At 32.8% G+C, this 13783-nt stretch overlaps 2 protein-coding genes across 4 annotated transcripts in view; one reads left to right on the forward strand and one right to left on the reverse strand.

Moving 5' to 3' along the window:
- The window catches only part of LOC107471557 (putative disease resistance RPP13-like protein 1), a 29052-nt gene extending 20414 nt beyond the window's left edge, over nucleotides 1–8638 (forward strand). The window contains exons 2-4 of one of the 2 annotated variants that reach the window (XM_021134256.2): nucleotides 7478–7781; nucleotides 7978–8114; nucleotides 8254–8638. In XM_021134256.2, the coding sequence (XP_020989915.2) occupies nucleotides 7478–7764 (287 nt within the window). In that variant the 3' untranslated portion in view covers nucleotides 7765–7781; nucleotides 7978–8114; nucleotides 8254–8638. Of the gene's footprint in view, nucleotides 1–5653; nucleotides 6665–7477; nucleotides 7782–7977; nucleotides 8115–8253 lie in introns of those variants that run through there. The other variant, XM_052255497.1, reaches the window with a different exon arrangement.
- A 1443-nt stretch (nucleotides 8639–10081) lies between these two features.
- LOC107471566 (protein WVD2-like 7) lies at nucleotides 10082–13567 on the reverse strand. Of its 2 annotated transcripts, none has more exons than XM_016091053.3 (9): nucleotides 13357–13567; nucleotides 12242–12823; nucleotides 11723–12106; nucleotides 11590–11648; nucleotides 11429–11503; nucleotides 11103–11178; nucleotides 10909–10971; nucleotides 10692–10802; nucleotides 10082–10424 (listed from the first exon to the last, which is right to left on the reverse strand). In XM_016091053.3, the coding sequence occupies exons 1-9, from the start codon at nucleotides 13432–13434 to the stop codon at nucleotides 10230–10232; spliced, it is 1623 nt and encodes a 540-aa protein (XP_015946539.1). In that variant the 5' UTR covers nucleotides 13435–13567; the 3' UTR covers nucleotides 10082–10229. The 2 variants fall into 2 exon arrangements, with proteins under 2 accessions (XP_015946539.1, XP_015946538.1); XM_016091052.3 differs by having other exon boundaries at nucleotides 11723–12109.
- Nucleotides 13568–13783: the final 216 nt, after the last annotated feature.

A 13783-nucleotide genomic window follows, 5' to 3' on the forward strand; every position in this document is an offset into this window, starting at 1 on the left:
TTTTTTTTCTCAGTTTCATTTTGAATTTTAATTTAGTGCTTAAAGGTAGTGATATTCCATTGATACTGAAATAAAGTTACAAATTAAAAGAGTCTATTGGGTAGAATAAGTAAAATAATGCGATACCCACATTGCAACATTCAAATAAAACAACTTAGAATCTAAAATGTTTATCATTCTCTTTCTCGCCGTCTATTATATTATCTATTCTATCTATTTTATGATATAAAAATCGAATTTTTACCTTTAATGATAGAATCAACGTAGCATGCTTCTGCTTTATTTTGTTTAACTCATTAAAGTCAATTCATTATGATAAATTAATTATATCAATTAATTGATTTGAATAGATATTTAAATATCACACAATTTAAAATTATGTATATTAATTATTTGATTTAATTTTTATTATATATAAATTTAAGAAATAAATTAAAATAAGATAATTTATTACTTATTTAAATTGAATACAATAAATATAAATTAATTTAGTTAAAAATTTAATATTTTCTAATCTTCTATCTTTTTATCACTTTTGCTATTTTAATTTTATTTTCTTTGCTTTTTTTTATGTATAATTTTATTTTATATTAACTTTGTTTATTTAATAATAAAATATACTCATATTAATTCTATCATATAATAGAAGTTTAACCCAGGTTCAAAATGCTGAAACAAAGAAAAGAAAATAGTGGATATATGATTAGAGAAAAATGTATAATAATGACAAAATATACTAAAACTGATTTTTTTCTCCAACTAATAAAAGTGAGGTGTTAATTCCTCGTGAATTCATTTTTTCTCTAAAATAAAATCACTATTTTCTTTTCTAAATTTATTTTAGAAAAATATATTTATTATAATTATATTACAATTAACATTTAACAAATAATGCATGATTATACTAATTTAGAGAAATATTTTTATTATAATTATATAAAATCAACATTTGATACATTATCAACTAATAAAAGTGAAATGTTAATTCCTCATAGAATTCATTTTTCCTCCAAAATGAAAGTACTATTCTCTCTTCTAAATTTATTTTAGAAAAATATATTTATTATAATTATATTACAATATTACAATTAGCATTTAATGAATAATGCATAATTATAATAATTTAGAAAAGTAAAATAAAGTCCAGTAATTTATCTTCTGACCGCACACGTGTATAGAATAACTTTTAAGAATGAGTCATGTATAGTAAATACGGTTGATAATTGTAAAAATGTATACTAACATTGATATAATATTATTTCACGTATATGTTTTGCAGGCATCAAAGAAAAGTGTTGAGTTGTTTTTTAGTAGATTTAGATTATTTATTGTTTATTAAAGAATTTTATGCATTAGAATTCTCTAATAATTTCTTATTTATTTTGAGCTAATTTTGATATGTTCTTACTTGACAGTAAAATAATATATAAAACTTTGTTGGTGGGTCTAAATATTATTAAGTTATTTATGGTCACATTGAGTATATATGTTTGGTTTATTGAAGAAAGTAGATTACTAAAACCAATTAATAACTATTTTAGAGTTAATATATTTAACACTAGCTTAAGAAAAAAACAAATAATACATAACATGTATATTTTTATTAATCAAATTATTATAATTTAAATTAATTTTAACAAAATAATTTAAAATTATAATTTCAATTTTATCACGTGCATAGCACGGGTGATTAAACTTGTTATTTTATATACTTAAGCTTAGTTTGGTAAAAAAAAATTTTTTAAAAGTATAAAATTTTCATTTTTTGTGTGGTAAATAATAAAAAAAATTATGATGAAAGATTTGAACATTGATACAACAAAGATTTAGTTAGTTATACAACAACAACAACCAAGCCTTGTCCCACTAAGTGGGGTCGGCTACATGAATTAAATGACGTCATTGTGCTCTGTCATGTATCATGTCTATAGAGAGACCGTTTACATGTAGATCTCGTTTGACCACCTCATGGATAGTCTTCTTAGGTCTTCCTCTGTCTTTCGCCCTTTGTCCATCTTCCATCTCATCCACCCTCCTGAATGGATGTTCTATCGGTCTTCTTCTCACATGTCCAAACCACCTGAGACGCGATTCAAACATCTTTTCCACAATTGGTGTTACTCCAACTCTCTCTCTTATATCTTCATTCCTTATTTTATCCAATCGCGTATGACCACTCATCCATCTCAACATCTTCATCTCTGCCACACTCAGCTTATGTTCGTGCTCCCCTTTAGCCGCCCAACACTCCGTACCATACAGCATAGCCGGTCTTATAGCGGTGCGATAGAATTTACCTTTAAGTTTTAAAGGCACTTTTTTGTCGCATATAAAACCAGATGCACTCCGCCATTTTGACCAACCTGCTTGGATCCTATGATTTACATCCTGTTCAATCTCTCTATTATCTTGTATGATGCACCCAAGATACTTAAAACTTTTAACTTTTTCTAGAATGTTTTCTCCAATCTTCACCTCTATATTGGGGTTTTCCCTTCTCAGACTGAACTTACATTCCATATATTCCGTCTTGCTACGGTTTATGCGCAAATCATACACTTCTAGAGCTTCTATCCATAACTCCAACTTCTTATTTAGGTCTTCCCTTGACTCTCTCATAAGGACAATATCATCGGCAAAAAGCATGCATCATGGCACAGGCTCTTGGATGTGCTTTGTGAGTACTTCTAAGACTAATGTGAAAAGGTATAGACTTAAAGATGCAAGACTAATGTGAAAAGGTATGGACTTAAGGATGATCCCTGGTGTAATCCTATACCAATAGGAAATTCCTCTGTCACACTACCTTGAGTCTTCACACTAGTTGTGGCCCCATCATACATGTCTTTGATTGCCCGAATATATGCGATCCTTACTCTCCTATTTTCTAAAACCTTCCATAAGACCTCCCTTGGTACCCTATCATACGCTTTTTCCAAATCAATAAACACCATATGTAGGTCCCTTTTACTACTACGATATCTCTCCATCATCCTTCTTAATAGGTATATCGCTTCAATGGTAGATCTTCCTGGCATAAATCCAAATTGATTCTCTATTACTTGTGTCTCTTTTCTCAACCTCCGTTCTATCACCATTTCCCATAACTTCATAGTATGACTCATAAGCTTAATCCCTCTATAGTTTCCGCAACTTTGTATATCCCCTTTATTCTTGTAGATAGGTACCAAGGTGCTCTTTCTCCACTCATCAGGCATCTTCTTTGACCTTAAAATCTCATTAAAAAGCTTGGTTAACCACTTGATGCATTTTTCTCCAAGACCTTTCCAAACCTCAATCGGGATATTATCAGGTCCTATTGTCCTGCCATTTTTCATCTGCTTTAAAGCCTCTTTTACCTCGAAGTCTCGAATCCTTCGATAGTAGTCAAAGTTTTGATCTTCTTCCCTTANATATTTTAATATATTACACACTAAAAAAATTACATGTTAGTAACTTAATATGTATAAATTATAATGTGTATTATAATATATTAGTAGTAATTAAAAAATAAGTTTAAAAAACAATAAAAGCTTATAAATATATAAATAATAGAAAAGTTATTGAAATATATAAGTTTGGACTAATGTAAAAAATCATAACTATAAAAAAATTATTATTTTGACTTTTTCTATGACAACAATAACCATTGAATAGACTTTTTAAACAATAAAAATTATAAAAACAAGATGAAAAACGAATTTTTAACAGATTATATGATTGTATATATTGAAAAAGAGAATGTTTCAAAAATTATTCCAAATGATAAGTTGATAATTTTAGTTATATGAAATATCGCAGAACAAATTTAAAAATACCAAAATCTTAAAGTATGTAGTTGAATGTTGATTTTTATATAATATAATTATTAATTTTGATCTATATACTATAAATTATATTTTGTTGACTTTTTGTTATATTATATTTTAATTTATTTTATATTTAATTTAGTCCTCTTCTTATAAATTTTTGGATCTGACATTTATATTTATGTCTTTTATAATATTTTAAATTTTAAAAATTATTTTACTAAATACAATTATTATTATTTGTACTTGTTGAAAGTTATTTTAAATTTAATTTTTTAAATATAAATGTTACCATTTTTTAAAAGATATATTTTAAAAGTTACTTTTATAAATTACTTTTAAAAAGTAAAAATTTTACTAAATTAAACTTTAGTTTGTAATTTCGTTTTATCATTTAAAGTTTAAAGTTTAAATTTTTTTACGTAAATAATTTTTTTAATATTTAACAACATGATTATTTAGATAAATTTGAATTATTAGATAATCAAAACTACACAGGATGAAGGCCAATAAGAGCATGAAGTCGTTTTATTTCACTACAAAAATATTCAACACCCAACACAGATAAGCCACAACCACAAACTACTCCAATCAGTCAACCAAGTCAACCCCTTCCTTACCATTTGTTCCTTCAGATCTGATCACTTCTCTTCAGAGACATGGCTGCAGAAGCTGTTTTGTCTTCCGTTCTTAGTGTTGTTTTTGACAGGATGTCCTCCCCTGAAGTTGTTAACTGGATCAAAGGGAAGAAACTTACTCAGAAGCTGATTGAAAGGTTGAAGACTAATCTTTATGCTGTTCAGGCCTTTCTCATCGACGCTGAGCAGAAGCAGATCAAGGAGAGAGCTGTCAAGAACTGGCTTGATAGTCTCAAAGATGCCATGTATGTTGCTGATGACTTGCTGGATGAAGTCTTCACCAAAGCTGCCACTCAGAAGGATCCAGGTACCTTCCTCTCTCGTTTCTCTCGTTTTCTCAATTTGCAAGATAGGGATGTAGCAAACAAGATGGAGGAAGTCATTGATAGGATAGAGTCTCTTGTGATTCAAAAAGACACTCTTGGTCTCAGAGAGATTCCTAAGGAGAACATGTCATGGAGGATCACTACATCTCTAGTTGAAACATCTGATGTATGTGGCAGGGAAGAAGACAAGGAGGCCATACTAAAACTGTTGTTGGATGATGATACTGGTGGTCAGAGTGATGTATCTGTGATTCCCATTGTCGGCATGGGTGGGATAGGAAAGACTACTTTGGCCCAATTGGTTTACCAGGATGACAAAGTGAAGGAGAATTTTGATTTTCAAGCTTGGATTTGTGTGTCAGAAGAGTTTGATGTTTTCAAGGTCACCAAGACTATAATCGAGGCAATAACTTCAAGTTCTTGCAGCTTGACGGATTTGAATTTGCTTCAGCATGATTTAAAAGAAAAGTTGTCAAGGAAAAAGTTCTTTGTTGTCTTGGACGATGTATGGAGTGAAAGTTGCGAAGATTGGGATAAACTTCTAAAACCTTTTCGAAAAGGAGTTAAGGGAAGTAAAATTCTCATAACTACTAGAAGTAAAAGAGTAGCTTCTGTGGTGCAAACTGTCTCACCTTATGAACTAAGCTTATTGTCCGAGGAAGATTGTTGGTTAGTGTTTTCAAAACACGCACGTCTCTCAACTGGTTTTATGGAGAATCCAACCTTGAAAAAAGTCGGCAGAGATCTTGTAAAGAAGTGTGATGGATTGCCCTTGGCAGCTCAAGCCCTTGGAGGCTTATTGCGTGGAAATTCTGATATCAAGTATTGGAATTATTTATTGAAGAGTGATTTCTGGGAACACTCCGATGATAAGATAAAGGTTGTTCCTGCTTTAAGAATCAGTTATTACTATCTTCCTTCGTATTTAAAGGAGTGCTTTGTTTATTGTTCTTTGTATCCCAAAGACTATGAATTTAGCAAAGATGAATTGATATTGTTATGGATGGCAGAGAATTTTTTGCAACCAGCAGGAAAAAAGACTCCAGAAGAAGTTGGTGATGAATATTTTGATGAATTGACTGCGAGATCATTTTTCCAACCTCATAAGATTCGTGAAAACAAGTTTGTGATGCATGATCTGGTGCATGATTTGGCAATGATATTTGCTGGAGAATTCCATTTCAGAGCTGAAGAGCTTGAGAACGCAGTTGAGGTTGATATTAAAACTCGCCATTTGTCACATAATGCCAAAGGCAATTATCCAATCTCAAAACTTTTGGAAGTTTGTGACCGAGTAAAACACACAAGGACATTTCTTGGGCTCAATTTGAATTCACAGATTCCTTTTAACATGGAAAATGCACCTTGTATCTTGCTGTCAAAGTTGAAGTACCTGAGGGCTTTGTCGTTCTATCGCTTTCCTCTTGAATCATTGCCTGATTCAATAGGCGAGTTGATTCATTTGCGTTACTTGGATTTGTCTTACACCGACATGATGACATTGCCCGATACACTTTGCAACTTGTACAATTTACAAACATTGAAGCTGGTTGGATGTTGGAAACTAACAGCCCTTCCTGTTAGCATGAAAGATCTTACAAACTTGCGTTACCTTGATATTAGCCTGACTCGTTTGCATGAGATGCCGGAAGGCATGAGCAAATTGACAAGTTTGCAGGTTTTAAGCAGCTATGTTGTTGGGAAGCGTGAAGGGAACAAGATTAATGATTTGGGAGCACTTGCAAATCTACACCAAACAATTTTCATTCGCAAATTGGAGAATGTGGTCAATAGCAGCGAAGCTTTGGAAGCAAAAATGTTTGATAAGGATGGCATTCAATCTTTGATCTTGAACTGGTCGACAGATAAATTGCGAGAATATAGTTGATTCCCAAATTGAAAGAGATATACTTGAAGAGTTACGACCTCATAGTAATTTGAAACAACTACAAATTTGGGGTTACAGGGGTACAACATTTCCAGATTGGGTGGGACATTTTTCTTACCACAACATCACCCAAATAACACTGGGTGGTTTTTTTTCGGGTTATTTCAAGAATTGTTGTATGCTTCCTTCACTTGGACAGCTGCCCTCTTTGCAGCACCTGGAAATTTCAATGTTTGAAAGGCTTCCTATTGTGGGTGCTGAGTTTTACCGAAATGATGAATCTTGTCTGGAGACTCCATTTCCAATGCTTGAAACTCTTAGATTTCAGTCAATGCCTTGCTGGGAGGAATGGCGTTCATTGGAGTTGAATTCATTTCCTCGACTTAGGGAGCTTATCATAAGGGATTGTTCCATGTTGAGAGGAGATTTGCCAAATCAACTACCATCTTTGCGGTCACTTCGTATTGAGAATTGCGAGCAGCTCAGTTGTTGTGTTCCAAGAGGTCCTGCGATTACCTCTTTACGCATAGAAGGAAGCAATGAAGTGAGAATTGAGGAGCTACCTCCTTTGCTGGATAAGCTTTCAATTAATGGAAAGCATCAAGCGGAGTCGGTGATGGAGGCCATTACGCACACCCAACTCACTTGCCTCACATCTTTATCCATCTCAGATTATTTATCCACAGCGTAGCTTGAGATCTCTTACCATCAGCTACTGCGAGAAACAACTCAGCTGTGTAGCATTGCTGTTTCATGGGCTTACTCATCTTTATATTGAAGGTGAATGTGAGAGTGTGAAGTGTCTCCCAAAGGAAGGTTGGTTGCCTGCCACCCTTGAGTATCTCAGACTGGATAGCATTAAAAGTGTGGAGATGTTGGAATGCAAGGGACTTGCCCACCTCACCTCTCTCCAACAATTATCTATTCATTTTTGTTACAATTTGGAGAACATTGACGGAGAAAAGCTGCCTGCCTCTCTGTTACGACTCACCATCTATGGAAGCCCTTTGCTGGGTAAACGGTGTGAGATGAAGGACCCGCAGGTTTGGCCCAAAATTTCCCACATCCCCGCCATTTATGTTGATAAGAGATGGATTTGGTAATCCAACAACTTCAACAGGTAATTCTTTCTATCTCACACAACATTACTCTATGTTGCTGACTCGCTAGTTTTTCATTCGTCATTATTATTGTTATTCTTCATTGTTATTAATGTCTTGTATCATTCATACAGCTTTTCCAACAAGAGATAACTTGTGCAGTTACGATTTTGCTTTTCATGCATCCATAATATTCAATCATTCTAATACTCACAGGAATTCTCAGAAACAAGACAATCATAATAACTGCAACAGAGGAAGGTTCTTCAGGAGATAAGGGTAGAAAACAGAGAATGGAATTCTCACCATGATTGCTTTCATATAAGTGGTTAAGAAACCTGATGATAAAAGTGGTATGGATGGCTGAACTTCAAATCATTTCATGAAAATTTGCATATTACCTGAGAAGGAATATCTACTTTATAATGTTGGAATAACTTTGATTACTCAAAATATGAAAATTTGTATGTGGTGGATGAAACTTTCTTGCAGAAAGCAACTTAGCAACCAGGGACAATAATGGACACAATCCAAGAGATTCAAGAGTGGCATGACACACTGATTGATACAGAGAGGAGCCCCAATGAACTTCATCAACTGTTCTTGGACATGCCTGTTTTGGTCCAGCCGGGGGTCTGCGGTGGGTCCAGCCGTTCCAGTTTGCAAGGAAGCACCAGAAGAATACCGGAAGTCCACTTTCATTGCATTCATAATATTGATCATTTTCATATTGATTTTTGTCCAGTCACCAAAAAAAAAATTGATTATTGTCCTTATTTACCTTTTGAATTTCGGTTCATGTGTATGTTACACTCAAATTCTTCCAAACCATCTGATAATAAATTTCAGGCGCATGAACTAAAGTTTAGCAGATAAATTTAGTTTTGCTTTAGTTAATGGGATATTGATTGGTGGCTATGAACAAATTGGACTAATTCAAAACCTTATCAAGAGAAATCAGGTCAACATATTCTGTCACTGTGTCACATAACCATTGCATTGTAAAATAATACCTTCTTTGTTTTTCTGAACCTACGCTTTTCAAGATTGAGAATCTCATGTTCATGGTCTGGAAGGTTATACTTGTAGTGAAATAAGAGTGGCAAAGATTCACAAATGAAAAGTATAGGCAATGCAGAATATTTAAGTGGTTAAACAATGAAAAGGGAATGAATTAAGATGATGATGATGAAGACAATCTTGAAGAATGCCATCATCTGTCCACTTGCATTCGCTAACCTTCTCCATGAGTTGACAGCAGCTCCTTATTATTGGGGTTTAATTCATCCATAGCCACTCTAATCTCTTTTGAATGCATGTATTTTGTTTTTTGGGATTTAAAAAATTTTCTTTACATGTAACACATGCTATAAATATTGTTGAATTACCTTGCTTGGAATTTATATATTGGAGGAATGAGATTAGTTGTTTTGCACCCATAAACGGTTAAACCTATGGTCTAAGATTTGTTTTTTTCTCTATTTTCTTATGCATTGTTGATTAAGAATTGCATGTTTTGTTAGAAAAATAACAAAAATTAGTCAATAATGCAGCAACAACTATGTTTATCCCACTTTATAAGTGAACAGTTGAAAGTTTCCAGCTCAAACCATCAAAGAAGAGAAGCAATTAAAAATAGGAATATATTACCAATGCATCAACCAACTGTTTAAACGTATTATTTACTCACTGTAAACACTAAACACTATTTGCATCTCTTTTTAGTTTTTACATATTATAATAGATAAATAGATATTTCAAAATATAACATGTACAATACAAGTAGTGGAAATTTATTATTATTATTATTATTATTATTATTATTATTATTATTATTATTATTATTATTATTATTTTGCATGATGTTCAAAATCACTAAGCTACGGTTTTATGTTGCAAAAATTCCATAAATATCATATAGAAAACTATTTTTGATACTTTTATTTAATTTGTAATATTGATTAAAACTAATAACCTATAAATTAAAATGTTGCATTAGCTATTAATCACATTAATTTAGGTTAGGATCGGATGGAGAGTATTTTCACAGAGAAAGCTCGAGTAAAGTGCAGTTTTTTAAATGATGCAATGTGATTCCGAATTATGAATTTCGTCTAACTGTATTTTTATTGATAAAGGACCAAAAAGTACTTCCGTATCAAATTACTTAATTAGCTAGTGTGCATGAATAAGTTCTAAAGTATACAGTGTGATTCATTAGATATTTTTACTTTCTTATTCTTTCCAAATTATAAAGAGAACGAAAAAAGGATTGTAAGAATAGCTCAATTGAATATATTGAGGATACAAAAAACAAAAGGAAGAACAACAGTCAGAGTTGGTTACTAATGTTGTGTTATATACCAAGAATACAACAGAGAACAAATGGTGCCTAATGTGGTGCATTTCCTTCAAGCTACATTTACAAGTTCAAACTGATCTTTCATCTGCTACATCATGAAGCATGATCATTGTTTGTGATTCCTATTCTTGAGGTTTCCTTGTTGAATATTTGGTGATGTATTCTCAAGAGTAGTACTCAGATGATGAGCAAAGGTGCGGCGCTGAGTCTTTTCCTGGAAGTTCTTGATGGTGCCACTGCCATTGTAAGGTCTCTGACTATGAGGAGTAGCCTTTCTTGATTCAGATTGTATCTGTGGATCCTGAAAGTATAAATTACAATTAGAAAAATTAAGAGTGTGTTTGGTTTGCGTTTTTATTTTCTATTTTCATTTTCAGGATCTTGTGAAAATGAAAGAGAAAATAGGACAGAAAACAGAATTTTGTTGTTCTAAGAACCAAATCAAATTTTATAAGGACTCAATTATCCGGAACCGCATGGAGATTAAGAACAATATTTTTAACCAAACAAAGCTTGAGGAGAAAATGGGAATGAAGATTATATTATTATTGCAAACAGTTTAAGATACCTTCTGTGTCTCCTTGTTTGATTCTTTCCTTTCCTTGTAAAAATCAGGTAGTGGCCTTGCTTTGAAGCAAAAACTTTGGCGAAGTTTTCTGATCTCTGTCTCTGCTTTTTCCTGCAAAATGAGGGGATTGAATGATTTGGTGCTTAAACTGAACTGAGGAACTAGATATTGTTCATAGTAACAGACACTTGGTATTAAATTTTATTTGTCATCCAACCTTGAGTTTTGTATGAAGTTGCACTTTTTGTGCCTCATTGGCATTGAACTTTTCTTCAAGTTTCTGAAATTGATTTAGATCAATAGAGAAAGGAAAGGCAAGTAATTTAGTAACTCAGTTAATTAATTCTCATTTTTATTTGTAATAAGGTTAATTAAAGCTGATAACAAACTAAATTTGATTGATGGCAGAACCTTCTTTCTTCTTGCAGCCCTTTCTTCTGTCCTCAAGCTGAAAGGTGAGGATATCATTGGGGATCTCATTTTATTTCTGCATTCAAGTAGAAACATTGTAAATACTAATGTAAAGAAGAGTATTCACAAAAGCCATAAAACTTCTTTAAGCCAGAGATAGGTTGTGTAAATTTGTGGTCCTTGAAACTAAAGATAGCATGTTTCAACTATTGACAAACTCTACATTATGTCTGGCATGGATAACATTTGAACATAGAAACAATCCAAATCCATATAGCACAATGAAAAATCTTATAACACCTTCAATCAGAGTGGAAATGACTTACTCTGTTGAGAGCAAGCGCCATTTAGAGCTGGCTGTATTTTTGCCTGTGCTTGATAAATCAAGAGGAGTTTTGTTCCTATGGTTTAACAAAACTCAAATGCACCTAATCAGGATATAAAAACAGTTTTACATCATAATTAACAACTTATTAGAATTAGGTACCTTTTCTTTTCTGTTAATGGGGTCAATGCAGAATGCATCGGCATCTCCTTCTTATAAGTCTGCGTTTAAAAGACAACACTTTAACACCATAGAAATATAGATTGTGAAAGACATGGCAAAGAATCTGACAAACCATAGTTGGTGTTCTTAGAGGAGTTAATGATGCATCCTTTGAAGCCTTTGAGGAACCAGCACTAGCTCTTGCACTTTCAAATTTCTTCATGACTGATGCAGTCAATCTATTAAGTTCTCTAATCGGCGTAAAATTGACCGACTTGTAAGGAGTAGATCTTCTTTTATCAGCAGAGCTTAGTAATGAAGCATGCTTGTTGCTGCTGCTAGTTGGGGTAGCAGCAATATTACTGTTATCTCTCTTTGAAGAAAGAGTAGCTGCTGTTGATTTGATTGGTGTAGAAGCAACTTTGGAGGTTGCATTGCTCTTTAGCAATTTGAAGGAAGAAACTGGTGGTTTCTTCTTGCTAACTGAAGGCAAAATTTCTTGATCATATCTTGAACCCTGCTGAAATAATCAAATATTAAATCAATGTTATGATCTTGATTCTTAAACAATCAAACCAAAGAATAAAACACTAAGATTAAATTTTCTAAAAAGACAAACATTGTGAACCAAGAAAGTAATATCAATAACCACCTTCAGTAATGGTGTCATAATTGGAGTTGTTTCAAGGATCTTTTCAGCATCTTCATTTTGGCTTTGCAATTCAATCTTCATTGAATTCCCAACCAAAGGTTCTTCTTCCATCTTTGACACAGCTTCTTCTACCTTGTTACTTTGAGGCAAAATAGTACTACTTGCCTCTAAATCCGAAACTGAGTAATTCCCATTGGCACTGATAATGGAATCTTGTTCTTCTTTGACAACCAATCTAGTGCTTGAACTTCTTCTCTCTGAATTATCATCAATAGCATTGTTTTGTGCAACATCATTGTTTGCAACTTCGTCGACATGCTCATCTTCATTATTGTTTTGTGCAGCAGCATTGTTTGCTTGTTCGAGCAATGCTGCTGCAGCCGCCTTTTGAGCGGCGAGTTTCTTGTAGTGAGCTTCAAAGAAGGCCTTCTTCTGAGCAACTGAGCCAGGCCTTGAGAACCTCTCTGCCTCTTCGACGTAGCGGTTGTGAGAGAAGCTTGACCATTTCTCCCATGCAAGAGATTCTGACATGAACCTCCCAAAGGAAACTGATGATTGCCCCAATGCATGAATCGGGTTTCTCTGAAAAGTTTCACAGTTTTTTCAAGGTAAAACACCTTCATACAACATAGAGAAGAAAAAAAAACAATGTCTTTTCAAGTTTTCATGATTAATTGCACCCAATAATATCATGCATGTGAAAACCTAACTCATCAAATGATTAACAAAAAAAATAATAAGCAAAATTCATGGTCCATGAAAAATCAGATATAGGGTTCCTAAGCAAAGATTTGCAATTTCAAGCAGTTCATATAATGAGAAAAGAAATGAATACCAGCTCGAATTAGAAATTTTCATCTTCTGTTCCCATTCTTTCAAAATCACATGCATTCAAGTGAAAATTTAAGGAAAAATTTAGGTTAAAAAAAGGAAAACAAAGAAAACAGTCAAAATAGCAAAAGAATAAGTAGTTTATTATTGATCAATTGCACCCTAAATTATCCAAAAAACAAAGAAACTAAGACAAAATCTGCAAGCAGTTAGTGAAATAAGAAACTAACACCAGCTAAAACTAAAGAATGAGAATATAATATGAGACAAGTTCTTGAATTAACCTCATTGGCTTCATTGATAATCCCAGAAGCATAACAGAATGGTTGTTGCATTTGCATGAGACAAGCTGAGTCCCCCATGTTTTTCAGTTTCACTACGCAACGTAGTAACTATAACCTGAGAAAGGTCCAAACTTTACCACTAACAATAACAAATTATAATCATAATTAATATTACTATGATGATATATGATATGATATGATGTGATTCACCATGTTAATGTTAGTAGTATTATTCTTCTATTAATATTTTTATGCTAATGTGGCCGTTTGTTTTGTACACATTCAAATTTGAAATTCAAAATAATAAAGGCATTCTGTGTCCAACAAAACGGTTGGAAGAGGAGCCCAAGTTTGGGCCCACATATTTGAGAATTGAGACAATTAAAAAAAATGAAAGAAAATTCTCTAACGGCTATGTTTGAATTTG

This window comes from Arachis duranensis, chromosome 10 (assembly GCF_000817695.3).
Source record: "Arachis duranensis cultivar V14167 chromosome 10, aradu.V14167.gnm2.J7QH, whole genome shotgun sequence".
Taxonomy (NCBI): Eukaryota; Viridiplantae; Streptophyta; class Magnoliopsida; order Fabales; family Fabaceae; genus Arachis; species Arachis duranensis.

Coding starts and splice junctions, on each gene's coding strand:
- LOC107471566 (XM_016091052.3), bottom strand. CDS start 13,434: ATGGGGGACTCAGCTTGTCTCATGCAAATGCAACAACCATTCTGTTAT. Junction 11,504..11,589: donor CCATTAACAGAAAAGAAAAG/GTACCTAATTCT, acceptor GTTAAACCATAG/GAACAAAACTCCTCTTGATT. Junction 10,972..11,102: donor GGGCTGCAAGAAGAAAGAAG/GTTCTGCCATCA, acceptor AATCAATTTCAG/AAACTTGAAGAAAAGTTCAA.